General features: G+C 23.6%; 3 protein-coding genes across 3 annotated transcripts; 2 read left to right on the top strand and 1 right to left on the bottom strand.

The window, feature by feature from the left end:
• The first annotated feature begins 216 nt into the window (after positions 1-216).
• On the top strand, positions 217-1,455 carry aurB (aurora kinase B). Its single transcript, XM_011506321.1, has 2 exons — positions 217-367; positions 597-1,455. The coding sequence occupies exons 1-2, from the start codon at positions 258-260 to the stop codon at positions 1,402-1,404; spliced, it is 918 nt and encodes a 305-aa protein (XP_011504623.1). The 5' UTR covers positions 217-257; the 3' UTR covers positions 1,405-1,455.
• Positions 1,456-2,971: 1,516 nt separating this feature from the next.
• Dhpr (dihydropteridine reductase) lies at positions 2,972-5,035 on the top strand. Its single transcript, XM_011506309.1, has 5 exons — positions 2,972-3,101; positions 4,154-4,237; positions 4,311-4,557; positions 4,624-4,816; positions 4,887-5,035. The coding sequence occupies exons 1-5, from the start codon at positions 2,988-2,990 to the stop codon at positions 4,984-4,986; spliced, it is 738 nt and encodes a 245-aa protein (XP_011504611.1). The 5' UTR covers positions 2,972-2,987; the 3' UTR covers positions 4,987-5,035.
• A 346-nt stretch (positions 5,036-5,381) lies between these two features.
• Cap-D2 (CAP-D2 condensin subunit) lies at positions 5,382-13,648 on the bottom strand. Its single transcript, XM_011502209.1, has 19 exons — positions 13,432-13,648; positions 12,766-12,906; positions 12,490-12,677; positions 12,275-12,417; positions 12,072-12,153; positions 11,664-11,960; positions 11,238-11,570; positions 10,974-11,142; positions 10,537-10,901; positions 9,795-10,187; positions 9,478-9,725; positions 9,273-9,393; positions 8,607-9,082; positions 7,983-8,237; positions 7,635-7,907; positions 7,171-7,313; positions 6,569-6,925; positions 5,606-5,755; positions 5,382-5,494 (listed from the first exon to the last, which is right to left on the bottom strand). Exons 1-19 carry the CDS (start codon positions 13,547-13,549, stop codon positions 5,382-5,384), a joined length of 4,365 nt encoding a protein of 1,454 aa, XP_011500511.1. The 5' UTR covers positions 13,550-13,648.
• Between the last annotated feature and the right edge of the window lie 3,107 nt (positions 13,649-16,755).

Here is a 16,755-nt window from a genome sequence, read left to right as displayed (position 1 = left end):
TTGTTTATTTAAAATTGACTTAATTTATTTTCATTCATGCACATTTTATAAATATTATGTATAATTTTAAAATTATAATAACTATTAAAAATTCAATAATGAATGTTACAAATTTTTTTACTTCATAGAAATACAATTTTAAAATATCAAGTAAAAATTTTGTTTATTAGATATGAGATTGCCAATTTTATTAATACGTTGAATTAAAAATTACAGATAATTTATATTTAAAAAGTATTGAATAATTCTAGATAATTATGAAAACTGAAATATTTAAAGTTCCACAAAAAATACCTCAAGATTATGTTAAGGACGTTGAAGCAAGTATACGATATATGAAGGAACATATAGAAGAACGTGATAATAGGTATATAATCACATTAATATATATATATATATATATATATATATATTTATTTATTTATTTATTTATTTATTTATTTATTAAATAAGGTTAACAAAATTATAATGCTTAAATAAAAGAATAGTTATGACATAATTAAAAATGATTTATATTATTAATTAACTTCTTAATGTAAGAATTCAAATATTTTAAAAAGAAGTAATGTTTGAATTTTATTATGAAATGTTTACAGCTATCAATGGAGTCTAGAGGATTTTGAAATTGGTGCTCCTTTAGGAAGAGGTAAATTTGGTAGAGTGTACCTAGCCAGAGAAAAGACAACTCATTATATGGTTGCTCTAAAAACACTCTTTAAGACTGAACTAATGAAATCTAGAGTTGAGAAACAAGCTTTACGTGAAATAGAAATTCAATCACATTTGAGACATCCTCATATCTTGCAATTATTAACATATTTTCATGATGAAAAACGAATATATTTGGTACTTGAATTTGCGGCAAGAGGTGAACTCTACAAAGAATTAAAGCGTCAACCAAAAGAACGATTTAGTGAACACCTCTCTGCCAAATATACTTATCAAGTTGCAGATGCACTGGAATATTGCCACCAAAATAATGTTATTCACCGAGATATAAAACCAGAAAATTTATTATTAACACACAATGGAGATATTAAGTTAGCTGACTTTGGTTGGTCTGTTCATGCACCTTCAACAAAGCGCAATACAATGTGTGGAACACTGGATTATCTTCCACCAGAAATGGTCACTGGCCAAAAATATGATATCTACGTTGATCACTGGTGTTTAGGAATTTTATGTTATGAATTTCTTGTTGGTCGCCCACCGTTTTTGAGTGAAACATCTGATGAAACTTATGCAAAAATTAAGAGTGTAGTCATTCCCTGGCCTTCGCAAGTAACACCTGGAGCAAAGGATCTCATATCAAAATTGATTAAACGAAAAAGTACAGATAGAATACCATTAGATTGTGTTAAAAATCATTTTTGGATACTTGCACATAAGGATTTACCTAATTGAATATGGAAAAAGGTTTCTAACTCAAATAATCATTGATGTTCATTTTATTATATCTAAAAGTTTCTTGTACTATGTTATATATACTAAGTTTTTATATATCTAATATGCAAAAGTAATTGTTCTTTTAAATTTCTATTTTTTTTTTTAATAAGCATAACTATTACTTAAAATATTTATAATTCTACACAAGAAAAAAAAACTTAATATTTTTATAATAGTATAATAATTCACTTAAAATGTAAATATATAAAAATAGGAATTGCTAGGTATATTTATTATCAAAACTATAATAATTTTTTATCTTTATGATAGATTTGATTAAGTTAATTTAAAATTTATAAATGTATCTAGTTATTTTAATTACTTAAAGGAAATATATAATTCTTAAACTGTTTATCGAAAAAAATTTTCTAAATCCTTGAATTGATTTATTATTCATCAATCTAAATAATATTAGAATTTGATAAAATTTTTTAAATATCTAGGTGGTAATTTTTTTAATATAAAATTGTATAAAATAAATTTAATGGTATATATTAAATCCAAAGTTTAGATTCATGTTTATTTTCTTTTTATTGTTATATATAAAAAGTGAATCTGCATTGGAGAAAATAGAAATGCTAAAACTGGCATCTTTGAATATTCAATTTTTTTTTAAATCTTCATTATACCATATTTAATGTTAAACACATTTGTTAATTCTATATTAATTCTTTACTTGTATCATTCTGTTTTTATTTTTTTTAAATATAGTTAAATGTTACTTGCAGCAAGTTGCATATGAAAAGTACAACATCGAACCATATAAAATAATAATATTTATCAGTGATCTTTAGGAAGAATCGCATACAAATTTGCTAAATTTTTTATTACTATATACTTTTCATACTATTAAATATATCCTAATAACAAGATTTTATACATAATTAATGACATGATGATCAATTCATATGAATTGATATTCAAATAAACAAAACTACATTTGTAAAATTAAAAAAATTATTAACCAAGTTAAGCGTTTTAAGTTTTTTTAATTGATAATATAAAACTTATATGTAGTCTTCTCTTAACTAGAATACTTCAAAGTTATAATCGTAATAACAAGTCCCATTACGAAAGATATTCGGTTAAAAACATTAAAATAACTTGAACTATCTCGGTATAAATTGATATATTGATTGAATTTGTACTTATGTTTAATGCAATTGTTGACATAAAATTAATAATTTCATCATGTTATGACTATGTGATAAATTATATTGAACGTGAATCAACTTTGTGTTCAATTTTTTACGTAAATAAAATAATAAATAAATTTTTCCTCTATTCTATTAATATTTTTATATTTTCTTTTTCGTGCGTATATTACATCGATGTCATATATAAGAGATATTCAACCTGACATAACATAAACAAGGTATATCTTCGCCCATTTCCGTCGATATTCGTACGGCGTTGTTTTCCCATAGCAATTTTTTGCTTATCCTTCGTTTCACTTCCTTGCTGATCGCACAACCACTAGCGGCTGGACTAGCGACGGATTAGCGTCTGTTGAAATTTGTCCTCATTATTTCTCTTTGACTATGGCAGATTTCGAATCTGCATCTATCCCGGCGGTATCCGGACGAGTTGTTATTTATGGTGGAAAGGGCGCATTAGGCTCTGCCTGCGTCGATACTTTTATATCGAAGAATTGGGTAAGTTTCTAAATAATGACGTACTATAATATTAATTAATTAATATAATTTTTATGGAAAATTATGTGGAGCAAAAATCGCTTGTTGCTGTTATATCGATTACGAGCTGCCATATGTTAAAATGAATATTAAAATAAGAATTTCATTATTTATCAAGTATTTATAAGCTTTATTCGTATTAATGTGCATAAGAATTAATTGTGTTAAAAGAATAGTTATTAAATATATTGAAGCGTCAAGATTTCCTTAATTTGGGAAGTGTCTAATATTGCAAATAATATTTGCAGATGCATTAAGACCGATAATAATATTTCTTAATATTTCTTTTTAAATTAAATTTAAAGATAATTTTTATCCGAAAATTTTAACAACATTTAATTATTAAACCGTGAATGATTTGGTTGAAAAAAATTTGTGTAAATTATTTCTACACAAAAGATAATTTATACGTTGCTGTAATATGAAAATTAGTCTATATTATATTTAATCATTTTTTCTAATTTAAATATGAATAAATATAAAGTAAAATAAAATATAAAGTAGATTTATTTCAAATACTATATAAAATACTTTGTCACATATTTTAGTTTTTTTTTTTTAGATATTCTGCATAATTATAAAGCAAGGAGATATTGTCAAGGACATTGAGACATTCAATTTACTTTCGAAATTTATATATAGAATATTAATGTAACCTATACGTGATTTTACAAATTCCTAGCATTGAGATTTTATAAAATTTTTTAGCTTTTATATTTTTACCTAAATATAATTATTTTTTTAAATAAAAATAAAAAAATAATAATAAAAATGGATTTTATAAATGCTCTAACATAGCAATGATTTAACAAAACTATTCAAATTTTATAATTTTAATTGAAAATATTAATTATTTTCTAAATAAAAATAGCTAATTTATCTTTCGAAATATCTTTTACATTCATTATATTATCTATTACTTTCATTTATATAATTAATAAAATTTAAAAATTAATTATAATATTTAATATGTATAAATTATAATTTAAACAATTGTATTAATTACTTTTTAGTGGGTTGGATCTATCGATACAAAACCTAATTGTAATGCCAATGAAAATATTGTTGTTAATATTGAACAAAATTGTGTTGAACAGGTAATATTTCACAATAAATATAGTATAAAAAATATACATATATGTATTAAAGAGCTATTAATTGCCATTTTAGGAACAAATTATTTTAGCTGAATTAAAAGGAATTCTTGGAGATAATAAACTTGATGGAATAATTTGTGTTGCTGGTGGTTGGGCTGGTGGAGATGCTGCTAATAAGGATTTCATAAAAAACAGTGATTTAATGTGGAAGCAAAGTGTTTGGAGTTCAATCATAGCAGCAAAAATTGCTTCACAATATTTGAAAGAAGGTGGATTCCTTGCATTAACTGGTGCTAAAGCTGCACTTGAAGGAACTCCAGGTAAATTTATGAATAATTATAATCAAAGTAAGATTAAAAATGTATAAAATCTAAATTTCTACGCAGGTATGATTGGCTATGGAATGGCTAAAGCAGCTGTTCATCATTTGACCAAATCATTAGCAACTGAAAAAGGTGGGCTTCCAGCAAAATCCTTAGTTGCTTGTATTTTACCAAGTGTATTAGATACAAAAATGAATCGCAAATTGATGCCAAAAGCAGATGACAAAACTTGGACACCATTAAATTTTATTTCAGAGTAAGTGTCATAAGAATATATGTATATGTATAAAATAATACTTAATGTTTTCATGTTAAAATTATTACAGACTGTTTTGGAAATGGACAAAAGTACAAGAAAGGCCCTTAAATGGTAGTCTTTTACATTTAGTAACTAAGGATTATAAAACAGAAGTTATTCCAGTATAATTTATAAGCGAAGGATATATTAAATATTAATAATAAGAAAAACTCACTAACAATATTAAATTTTTATAAATATTTTTTCGTTTTAATAATACATTCAAATATAAAGTTACAAATGAATTTAAATTGTAAATTTTTAGAAAAAATCATTTGTAATAAATTTGAACAATTTATTGTATGTATAAAAAGATCCATGAAATCAATGCATTTTAAATGTTAAAAGTTGTTACACATATATCTACATATATAAATGTTGAAATGTACAAATATTGAAAATATAAAATGTTCATAAAAGAGATTTATATATTTATTTTTTTTTAGAAAATGTTACTTAATATTTACAAATTGCCATACAATGAATATTTATATTGTATTTTATTTGCACGAGTAAAATAAATTTAACTCGTTGAAGATCGTGTTCTTTTTAATGGAGGTAGTATAGTTGTATTCAAATCATTGTCTTTTTTTCGCCGTGGAGTTTTCTTTGCTGTATTCACAGCATTATTTTCAACTAAAATATTAACAAGAGATTAAGTAAAATATACATATTATATGTGCATATAAAAAATATTTTAATTATTTAAAATTTTTAATTAAACTTATCAATGGAAAATCTTACTACCTGACGTATTCATATTTTTAATTACTCTAGATTCTGATGAACTTGTGCGGCACTTCCTTGGAAATCTTGAAGGTGTCTTATTAATCTCTATTTCTTCAGATCCACTGTCTATAGAGGAATTATCCTTGGATACAGACCTCGTTCTTCTTGCTAATATTAAATATATAATATAAAAAAATATTGGTTTATAATATTTTTATAAAATATTATAATAAAATACTAACAAGAATCAAATTATATTTTTTTATGTACTTAGGAAGAATTTTTAATTAATTGTAAATATAAATATTCATTCTACTTTTCAACAATAAAAGGCATTTTTAATTGAAAATAATATCAATAATATAATTTTTGTCTGAATTTATAGAATTTCCAGTAAAATTTCAATTTTTCTCTGTACAAAAAAGGCACTTTCACAAATATATCTTAATATTTGTCTAAAATTTTTTAAATTCAATTATTGTGCCAATAATTTTATAGTATCCAATTAGAAGTTAAATTTCGAAGATTAAGAGTTTTAATCGTTTATAAAATAAAAATATTAAAAATAAATATTTCATCGATTATGTTATTGTGCTTTTATAATTAAAACTGAAATATATATATATATCATTAAAAAAAAATATTTTTGAATAGATATTTAAAAATTTGATTTGAATTATGATTTAAAACGCGGACTAATAAATGGATTTTGAACGTTTTTATCAATACGCTACTTCTGAATTTTAACTTAAAACATGTAATTACTTTAATATAAACGCTCACCATATTTTTGTTGTAGTTATAAAATTATAAAAAAATATTATTGACCAAAAATAATTTTCGTTATTTAACATGTATAAAAAACAAATACACTATTCAGATTATTTGAATTTGAATCCACCCTTAAATTAAAAAAAAAAAAACTTATGACTGTTAACTAAAATAATAAAATAATATTAAAATAAAAAATGTAACACTTACTACTTCTAATAGTACTATTATTTCTACTGAATGACCGATTTTCATAATCTTCATTGTCATCACTCTCAATTTCATCCGGCTTTGTGCGGCGAGATTTTTTTTTTGATTTGGTAGATTTAGGTACTGGCCTTAATGGAGGCGGCATTGCTTCGTTATTTGATAAGGACTTGGATACGTCTTCTGAGTTTTCTGATCTTTCCAACAAATCTTTCACTTTTTCCTCTAATTCTAAGCAGGCATTTTTAGCTTCAGGTCGTCGTTTGGTTTGTTCAATTATAGAGCTCAATGCTTTCTGAAGATCATTGTTGTGAATCTTGTCTTTTAAAAGAGGTAATCCTTCAATCAATATTCTTATACCTGTAATAAAACAGTCTAAATGAAATAAAAATTATAATTTTTTGTATAAAATTAAATATTTAATAATATAACATTTTAATTAATGTCTCACTTATTAAATTTTATCTAATTGAATTTACAAAATCTATAATAACATAATTAAAAGCAATTATTGAGCAAACATAAAGGAATATCTGAAATTATAAAAACCATTCTAATGCGTTAGAAAGAAAATTATTATATAATTTTATTTTATTATTTCATACCTTTAGCACTAAATTTTAAAAGTGAAAGACAGTAAGACAAATCACGCCATTGTCGCTCTGTGGTAGCCAATTTAAATCGGCTGCAAAGTTTTTCGATTATACTATCCACTTGTCGATCTTTTTTTAAAAGTCCCAAAATATACCTATACAAGCAATTATTAAAACACATTTTTAAATAAATCAATATTATTCATCTAATTTTTAATTTTAATTAAATTTTTATTTTTACTCTAAAGTAAAATTTGATAATTAAAAATATAAATATGTATAATTATATGTTCATTGTTCATTGTTCATTGATCAATAATCTTATATTTTCTATAAACTTTCATGCAAATATGCTATTAAAATTTACTTGAAATATCAAAATTATAAATTTACTAGAATAGTTATATTTCTAAATAAAATTGTTTACATTGCAATTAATAATTAATTTTGTTATGATTAAAAATAAAAGTAATTACTTGATAATTTCTTGGAAATTTTGTTCTGATAAATTTAATTCCGAATCAGATAAACAGGAGAGTATATCGGGCATAACATTGTAAAGTGCATATCCTTTATGTGATAAATCTTTGAATAACTGCTTTGTATCATATCGAATCGTTTCATTTTCATCGACCATGCAAAGCGCCAATTGAGCAACTTGTCCTTTAACACGAATCATTTCACCTAATATTAAATTAGACAACATTCGAACACAGGTACTACGTACATTAAGATTTTCATCTTTAAGCCTAAACAAAGTAACAAAACATATAATATATATAGGGAAAATTTAGATCGAATAGAATTTTTTAAATATAGCTAACCGTCCATAAATATGAGAAGTCCAAGGTTCAATCTGATTGGGGAATCTGGTCATTAAATCAGCTAATCCTACGAGAATATTAGCCCTAATTTGCGGATACGACGAGCGTTCTAAAATAGTTACAAATAACTGCAAGTTTGCCTCGCAAAAATTTGAGCTTATTGTCATCAATTTGCTCAGCGCTAATACACCATGTGCTTGCACAACTTCGTCGGTATACTTTTCTGGGTGTTGACAAACATCTAAAACTAATGGTCTGTAAAAAATATACAATTAAGTTGTATAATAAAATTGAAATTTATGTCTCATATAATATAACTTAATTAGTCAAATATAATAGATAAAATCAGTTGATAAAGCATACAGTATAGTTTTATAGTATAGTTATAGTATCATTACTATGACATTTAATAAGCAAAAATATTTTTAAAATTATCTGAAGCAATTAAAATCAACAAAAATTATTAAAATAACATAACAATATTATGTTAATATTTTGCTAAATTAATTAAAATAGTTTTAAAGCACTTTTCAATGACATTTTCATGTAAATTATTTTGGAAACTATGATCGTTCAAAACTATTTTTTCTACAATTACAATAAAAACTTATTCTATGTACGTACATAAATTTGTTAAGAAGACCGCTATCACTCAATAATTCCTCCTCTAAGCACAGATTAATATGCTCGGCATCTGCATCATCTGCTGTAGCGCCTTCCATTCCATCCTCTTGGTCATCTTCATTCCTATTGACTCTTATTGAGCGTTGGGCACTTCCTAATATCGAAGACGTATTTGATGACACTGATACATTCGAGGTATTGATAGATTTACGCCGATTTTTGTTACTTATACGTAAGCACATTTCTTTCTTTTGCTCACACACGGCATTACGACGTTTTAGTTCTTTATAAACTGACTGATCTAAATATACCATTTCACGAATGCCTGTATGCCCAATAAGGAACAAGAAACGAGAAACATATACAGAGGATATCTCAACTGTGTTTTCAGTACTACCGGAAACACGAATAAAATTTCCAGTTTTACCAATGTGAGCCAGAACTTCTTCGATGAGTGGAGCTGGCTGATCTGCTAACTATAATTATAATAGATGATTTTTATTGTCAATTTAATATTAAATAAAATAGACATTTTCATGAATTTTGTCAATTTTTACTCTTTCAAGAAGAATAATTAGAATATCATAATATTATCACAAAAATCACTTATTTAAAAACACTAAAATATATTTTTATTATAAAATATATTTTAATTTGTATACTTACATGATAGATAGCATTTATGGCATCTGTTGCAAATGAAATATATCCATTTTCAATTTCTTCAAAAAAATTTTGTTTTAAAAGCTTACATATTTGAGTAAATATTTCATAATCGTTAGCATATCTATAATGTAATAATAAAGTCCAATTAAATTCACGTAATTTTAATATCATAAACATTAATATGAGCATTATACTAATAAATTACCTGATAGGGCATTTATCGATATCTTTGGAACTGTCTTGTTTGATAGCTAGAAATGCTCTGCAAGTATCTCGAGCTAATAATAAATCCGTTTGCGCTCGTAAACCTAATCCGACTTTAATAAGAACATCTAAGTTGTCAGTAATAATATTTGGTTCTGCTTGAGCTGCCATGGTTAAGAGCATTAAAGCAGATCTGCTTTCTTCAGGAGTTGTATTTGGTAATTTTAACGAAAACATTTCCCACATTACCTGTAAATAAAATTAATTTTATTTTTACAAATTTATTTTAAAATATAAATGGTTTCGAAGTAAAATTACCTTTAAAGCTTCGCCGTCAAGTTCATTATTATTTCTCCATGAGACTATAAGCTTAGCAAGTGCTGCACTTTGTCCAGGTAACATTCCATCTAATAATTGAATAAGGGATTTGACAGATTGAAGAGTTTTTGCGCGACTGGACATTTGGTTGTTTGAATAATTTAAATAGATTTCTTTGTAAACGTTGGCCAAGTTATCTCTAACTGATTGATCACGGCAAAAAATTTGGAAAAGTGCTTTTCGTACACCTGGTAATGCTCCAGCTATTTGAAATTGATATGCCGAACCAAGAAAGGAGCATGCTTCTATTGCATCACCAGGATTTATTGAATATAATAATTTTTCTACAATAGGTATGGTTTTTTCTAATTCAATCGAAAATGTATAACAATTCTACAACAAGAATAAAATAAAAATAAAATATCAATAGACTGAATTAAAATAAAATATAAAACAAACGGATAATTACAAATGCTTAAACCATGATAAAAGTATATTGATTATATACGTCCAAATACATACCTTCAATAATCTTAAAAATTACAATAACTTATTGGTAATATAAATTTTTAATAATTCTAAATTATGTATTATTAATGCAAAATTTTTATTACTATAGTTTTGAAAAAAATATTTTATGAAACATTAAAAATATCATTTAATCATATTAATTTTCAAATTTGATATTTTAACTTAAAATATATCTAATATTCATAGTAATTTTCCAATACTAATAATGTACCTGTAAATAATCGACAAGTTTCTTTTTAACTTTAATTTGATCCAATTGTTTTAATTCTTCTTGGTCAGTTGTTAAAGTTTTTTTAGAACTTTCTTTTTCATTCTTATTCTCACTACCTTGTTTAGAACTTGAATTCATAAATATTTTATACATAAATAAAAGTAATGCTTCCTTTTTAGTTTCTTCTGATATATTTTTCATCTCCTTTGAAAAGCCTGACTGCATAAATAAATTCTGCAAATACTTAACGGCTATTAAACATTTGTCTTTCAGTATATAAGTTTGTATTTTATCAAAAGTTTCTTTAATATCTATTTCATCATCCTTTTCGTCGTTTTCTTCGATATTGTTGGCTGTATTATTCTCTATACATAATGAATTAATTAATACAAATATATTTTAAAATATATGATTAATTATTAATTAATGTTACATACTATTTTCTTCTGTAAGATGATCAATTGCTTCTTCAATTAATGGAAGCTGCGTCTTCCATAATTCTTCCTTCTCTTCTTCTGCTCCAACAGTATGATATACATCAGTTTGAAGTTGTTTTAATTCAGCTTTGGCCTGCTCAAGATTTTGAGCAAATTTTTCTTGATTCATCTAAAAATTGTTTATTTTTAGATATATATATTATTATGTATAAAAAATATATTTTAAATAAATTATATTTTTTTAAAAGAGAAATTAAATTATACCTTAGATGCAAAAGGATTACTTTGAAGAATTGTGCGTAGTAGCTGTAAGGCTTGTTTTCTAACGTTTGCACTTTTGTCTTCTAATCTTAAAACAGACGCTTTTAACAAATGATTTTGTCTAGATAAGGGTACAGCACCTTCGCAGCAAAGTTTTTGCCATGTTTGCAGAACTTTTGATCTAACATATGCATTACTATCTAAAATATGTTCCTCTAAGTTGTCCAAGCATTCATCTCTTAAGGCACGTTTTTCAGATGTTAAGTCCTCACCAGTGAGAGCATTAGCAACAATAATTCCCATAACACCAATTGCACAATTTCTCATGATGTAACACTATTAAAAAAGTAATTAATAATAAAAATTTATGGATTTATTAAAGAAATATTAATCTTAAAAACAAACGTATAATTAATTATTAAAACTTACTTCGTCACCGAGATAATCCATTATAATATCTAAAATAGGTAATACAATGTCTGCTTGGGTCAAAGCAATAGATTCAAGAAAATTACTGAAATTACGAGCATCTGCTTCTTTAGGCTCATTTTCACCTATCTCTCGGGCAATTTCTTTTATCAATCCGGTGCAACCACATTCAGTAACCATGAGTACTACTCCAACTCCAATTGGTGCAGCAAGAGCTTCATATAATTTAGCAAGTTGTATAATTCGAACAACACAAGCTATACCATGATTGTACTTTTTTACCAAAATACCAAGAATCTAAAAAATCATTCTTTTATTTGTTATAAATACACTATTATTTCGACAATACTATTAAAAAATTAATCATATTTTTCTATACTAAAAATTAATATAAATATAAAATATTACCTGAAAAATTAGGTTTCTAAAAATTTTAGATCTCATATCTTTTGTTTTTTCTAATACTTTGTAACACATTTGACTTAATGTCCTAAAATACAATGATTAAATAAAAATATTAAACAAAATATTTTATGACAGTAGAAGTAAGCATAGAAAATCATGCTTAATTAATGATATATCACACAATTTTTATTTTTTATTATACTTACCCAACGAATGAATCTTCAACTACAGGTGGCGTCCATAAATTTTTTAAGGGTAATTGTAACCACCGGTGTATTACTTCCATTGCTTTCTGTCGTTCCACTTCCCATTCTTCTACAACATCTGACTTTTGTATATTTTTCTTACGCTAAATAACAATGAAAAAAGTTACAGAATATAAGAAAATTTTTATTGTTTAAATAAAAAATAAGTTACTAACTTTGCCAACATATTCCATATTATTATTATTGTCTGCAATTTGATCTTCTATAATACATGATATTGTAGATACGATATAAGCTAATATTTTATTTATTGATAGTAATTTGATTTTTTCATCTTGTTCAACATCTAAATCTTTATACTGTTCAGCTTTCTTTTCCAAATGACATACAAAATTCTGTACAACTATAAACAAATAAAAAAATATTTGATTATATTCAAATGTATTGTATAATTAACTAGCTACATTATAGCAATATAAATTATTAAATACTTTTTAAAATTCTATTGAAAGCTCGAAAAATTGTCGTTAATTCCAATTTATTTCCATGTATAATTATAGATAAAAAAACATCTTGCTTTTCCTGAATTAAGTCAATTGGTCCTTTATCTACCAATAGTTGTTGAGAGATGGCTATAAAAGAATATTAAATAATCAAATGATTTAATCAATTGAATTATTAGGTACTTTAAATTTGAAATATTTTGTATGCTTTACAGATAGTAATTTTCTAGGTTATTTATAAAATGTTTACTATTCTTAAAAAAAAATTTTAATTGAGTCACAAAAATAATAAAAGAATATAGAATAAAACGAAACCTTCAATAATTTTATATGTTATTATAAATATATATATACATATATACAATTTTATATTACACTATGCATCTTTATTTCTAAATATTAAAAAAATTAAATTTTTGTTAAACTACGTAAGTTTATTTTCTTAAGCAATAAATTGAGTCCATAATTTGATTCGATATAAATTATTTAAGTAAATAATTCTTTTCTTAAAAGTATTAAAATTTATATAAATTTTATGCCCGTATCAAGATATTAAAACAAATATTACATTTGAAATCAAATTAGTTCGCAATATTAAATATAAAATAAAAATATATAAAAATACACAAATGCTTATAAATTCCAAAATTTTACCATTTATTTCTTTATTAATTAGATGCAAAGGTATAACCTCTCGATAGCCATATTCTCCAAAATGCATCCGAACAAGTTCATCCTTGTCCAAAGGAATGATGAATTCTTTGTTAATCATTTTGAGTAAATAAATTTGAAAACATGTATGTAAAAATATTTCTATCCGAAATTAATTACTTCGAATATGTTTGTGACTTAAGAGAAAACGTAAACAACTCTTAACCGCCAAACTCCTGACCACCACTAAATTTAAAAATGTTTTTACAACACATAGAGCATGCGCATGATAAAGCTGAGAGATCATTGGTGGATTTGCATGTATTTTGTCTGAAAAAATCTACAGCTTCAGCTATGGAATCACAACTGTAGATTCAGATATTGCCCAATACAGCTGTAAATTAATTAGCTTTCCTTAGACATTTAAATAAAATAAAGTTAGTAATTATAATTTTTCTTATATCAAATATAATTATAATTACATTTCACTATTCAAATAATTTTCCTCCGTTTCGTATAAAACTTTATACCCAAAAATTACTTTAAAAAATTATTTTTAATTGTAATGCATTTGTAATTGTACGCTTCAAAGATGATTCGCAAATTTTTTTTTAATAAACAATATAAATTAAAATTTATCGAGAAATAAAATAAAGTGCGATTGTTTTTGAAAAGCGAGAAAATTTACTTTTACAGTATACTTGTAGTGTACTTTATAAATATTAATATTGAAATAATTATAATTTTTATTAATTTAACTGACAAAAATTAAATTCAATTTAATCTATATATATGGGCGCGCGTGTATGTATGTAATTATCGTGTATAATTATATTTTTTGGAAAAGTAATTTGTTTGAATAATTAATTTTCTTTCGTGCATGCAGCCTTAGAGGCTCGCATTCCTATATACATATACACATGTGCACAATCTAAAAGAAAAAAATTGTCATAATTGATGGAACGTATAAATAAATATTTAAACATTTTTAAATTCTTATATATAAAATAATACATCTTTATCTTTTTTAGAAACCATAAACTATAATTCTTGTGGAAACATTTAATCGATAAGTAATTATATAATTTTTATTATCAAATATTATAAGAGAAAGTATTACATTAAACAACTGTTTAACTCGATTTTTTAATACAAACAGTATTCCAATCATACATAGATCAATAATAAACTACGACATTAACATTTTCTATTAAAAAACATTGTAAATGAAATAAATTGTTTTACTAATGTGAAACACGTTATAAAAAATATCGCCTCTAGAATAATCGGTTTGATACGCTAATACCAATATTCAATCTCTTAATCAACACATATAAGCGCACTTGATTATGTTTCAAATAAAAGTTAGGATAAAAATAACTTTATATGTATTGTTTAAAATAGGAACGAATGCATTAATTAAAACCATTTAATATTTTTTTAAATCTTTTTATTATTGTTGATATTATTGCATTCTTGCAAAATAATATTGATATAGATTTTATTAAATTTTAAAATAGAAATTAAAAAATTGTTATAACAATAAACCTTTTAAAATTGCAGGCACACATGCAATCAATTATTTAAAAAATTTTTTTTATAAACACTATCAAATCGTCATATGGTTATTTGTTAAATTTTCAATTTTTATTTGCTTCAATCAAAAATTTTCAACATGCATTCAATTTTAACTTTTGACCTAATTGAAATCTTATATAATTCGGTATGTTTCAAACAAGAGATGCATAATGTGGTTTATTTAATAGAGAAAAAATTAATGAATTAAATGTTAAATTATATTATAAATAATATATCGTTTGAGTTTATATATTTATTTTTGTTGAATTCGATATTTAAAAGTGTTTGTCATATTATATGCTGTCATATTATATGAGTTTATAAAAACAATAAAAATAATAAAATAATTCAAAATTTATTTTAATCAGGGATATCTTTCATAAAATAAATAATATGTGTATGAATTTCGATAATCTTAATGTTAATATTCACAAGATATTGCAAGTAAAATATAAAATCTGTACTAAGTTATAATTTTTAATATAGCATACGTTCCAAAAGAATATATTAAATTGAATAATTAACAAGAGTGCTTAATTTAATTTCCAAAAATTTATGCTTTTAGTCTGATAATCTTGAGAATCCACTGGAGTTTTGTTCTGATACTATTTTTATTATAGAAATTACTTCCGAAAACTATATACTGTATCAAATAAAATAAAAAATAATATTATTTGAAGTTTTATTCACAATTTTTGATACTCTATATTTTCAAATTCTATTACTTTATAGTGCCTACATGAAAGATAGTATTATATAGATACTATATAATAAATATAACTTATAATAAGTCATAATATATATATATGATATAAGGAGTTATATCTCACAATTTTACATACACTTAATTATTTTTTAGAATAACAATGTACTATTATGAAAGTTTGGTGTAATATATCTACTGAAATTATTATATGTGAATAACATTTATTTTGGTTTTCTTTATTTAATTAGTTTAATTAAATAATTTATAAAGATAAGATAAATAAACATTAAAATTTTTGGAATTTATATAATTATTAGATATTATGTAGAGCACTATTACATTCATTTAAAATTTATTATTACATTCAAGACTATACATTTGTAAAACTACGTTATTGATCGAAATTTCTTGAAACTTTTACATAAATTGGCTTTTGATACTGAAATTACTATAACTGTGTTAATCTACATTCTAATTCTTTTCATTTTTAGATATGATCTTAGATAAGAGTATACCATTAAATCATTTGATCATTTGTTGAATAATAGAATTTATTCTAATCGTAGACACAATTTTATAAATTTTAAATAAACTATAACATATATATATATATATATATATATATATATATATATATTTATATATTTATTATATATTATTTATTTATTTATATATTAATAATATCAAATTACGAATACAATATTAAGTTAATGCATGAGTTGTTTAAGAATTTCATTATCACATTAACTAATAAACTTATATGATTACTAATTATTAATTACATACTTGGTAAGGAATTAACACATTTGAAATAATTATATTCATTTTATGTGATGTATTTTCATCAAGTAAGTATATTTTAATAAAAATTAAGAAAAGGCATTCAATTTTCATTGCTATATAAAATACACATATTTTCAATGATATAAAAAAACTATTCGAATTTTACATGAACAGTGCAAAATAAATTTCCGCGTTTAAATAGCTTTTTAACAATGTAATCAATAAACTTCATAAATAATTTTTATTTTTATTTTCAATAC

Source organism: Ceratosolen solmsi, unplaced genomic scaffold (genome assembly GCF_000503995.2).
Source record: "Ceratosolen solmsi marchali unplaced genomic scaffold, CerSol_1.0 scaffold10, whole genome shotgun sequence".
NCBI classification, from domain to species: domain Eukaryota; kingdom Metazoa; phylum Arthropoda; class Insecta; order Hymenoptera; family Agaonidae; genus Ceratosolen; species Ceratosolen solmsi.
The sequence above is the reverse complement of the archived record's forward strand: the minus strand, read 5'-3'. Positions and strand labels throughout refer to the sequence as shown.

Excerpts from the sequence above, each read along its gene's own strand:
- Cap-D2 (XM_011502209.1), bottom strand. The coding sequence starts at position 13,549 with ATGATTAACAAAGAATTCATCATTCCTTTGGACAAGGATGAACTTGTT. Across the intron at positions 11,143-11,237 it reads GTAATCCTTTTGCATCTAAG|ATGAATCAAGAAAAATTTGC; the intron begins GTATAATTTAAT and ends AACAATTTTTAG. Across the intron at positions 5,756-6,568 it reads TAATAGTACTATTAGAAGTA|CAAGAAGAACGAGGTCTGTA; the intron begins GTAAGTGTTACA and ends ATTTAATATTAG.
- aurB (XM_011506321.1), top strand. The coding sequence starts at position 258 with ATGAAAACTGAAATATTTAAAGTTCCACAAAAAATACCTCAAGATTAT. Across the intron at positions 368-596 it reads ATAGAAGAACGTGATAATAG|CTATCAATGGAGTCTAGAGG; the intron begins GTATATAATCAC and ends AAATGTTTACAG.
- Dhpr (XM_011506309.1), top strand. The coding sequence starts at position 2,988 with ATGGCAGATTTCGAATCTGCATCTATCCCGGCGGTATCCGGACGAGTT. Across the intron at positions 4,558-4,623 it reads TGCACTTGAAGGAACTCCAG|GTATGATTGGCTATGGAATG; the intron begins GTAAATTTATGA and ends ATTTCTACGCAG. Across the intron at positions 4,817-4,886 it reads CCATTAAATTTTATTTCAGA|ACTGTTTTGGAAATGGACAA; the intron begins GTAAGTGTCATA and ends AAATTATTACAG.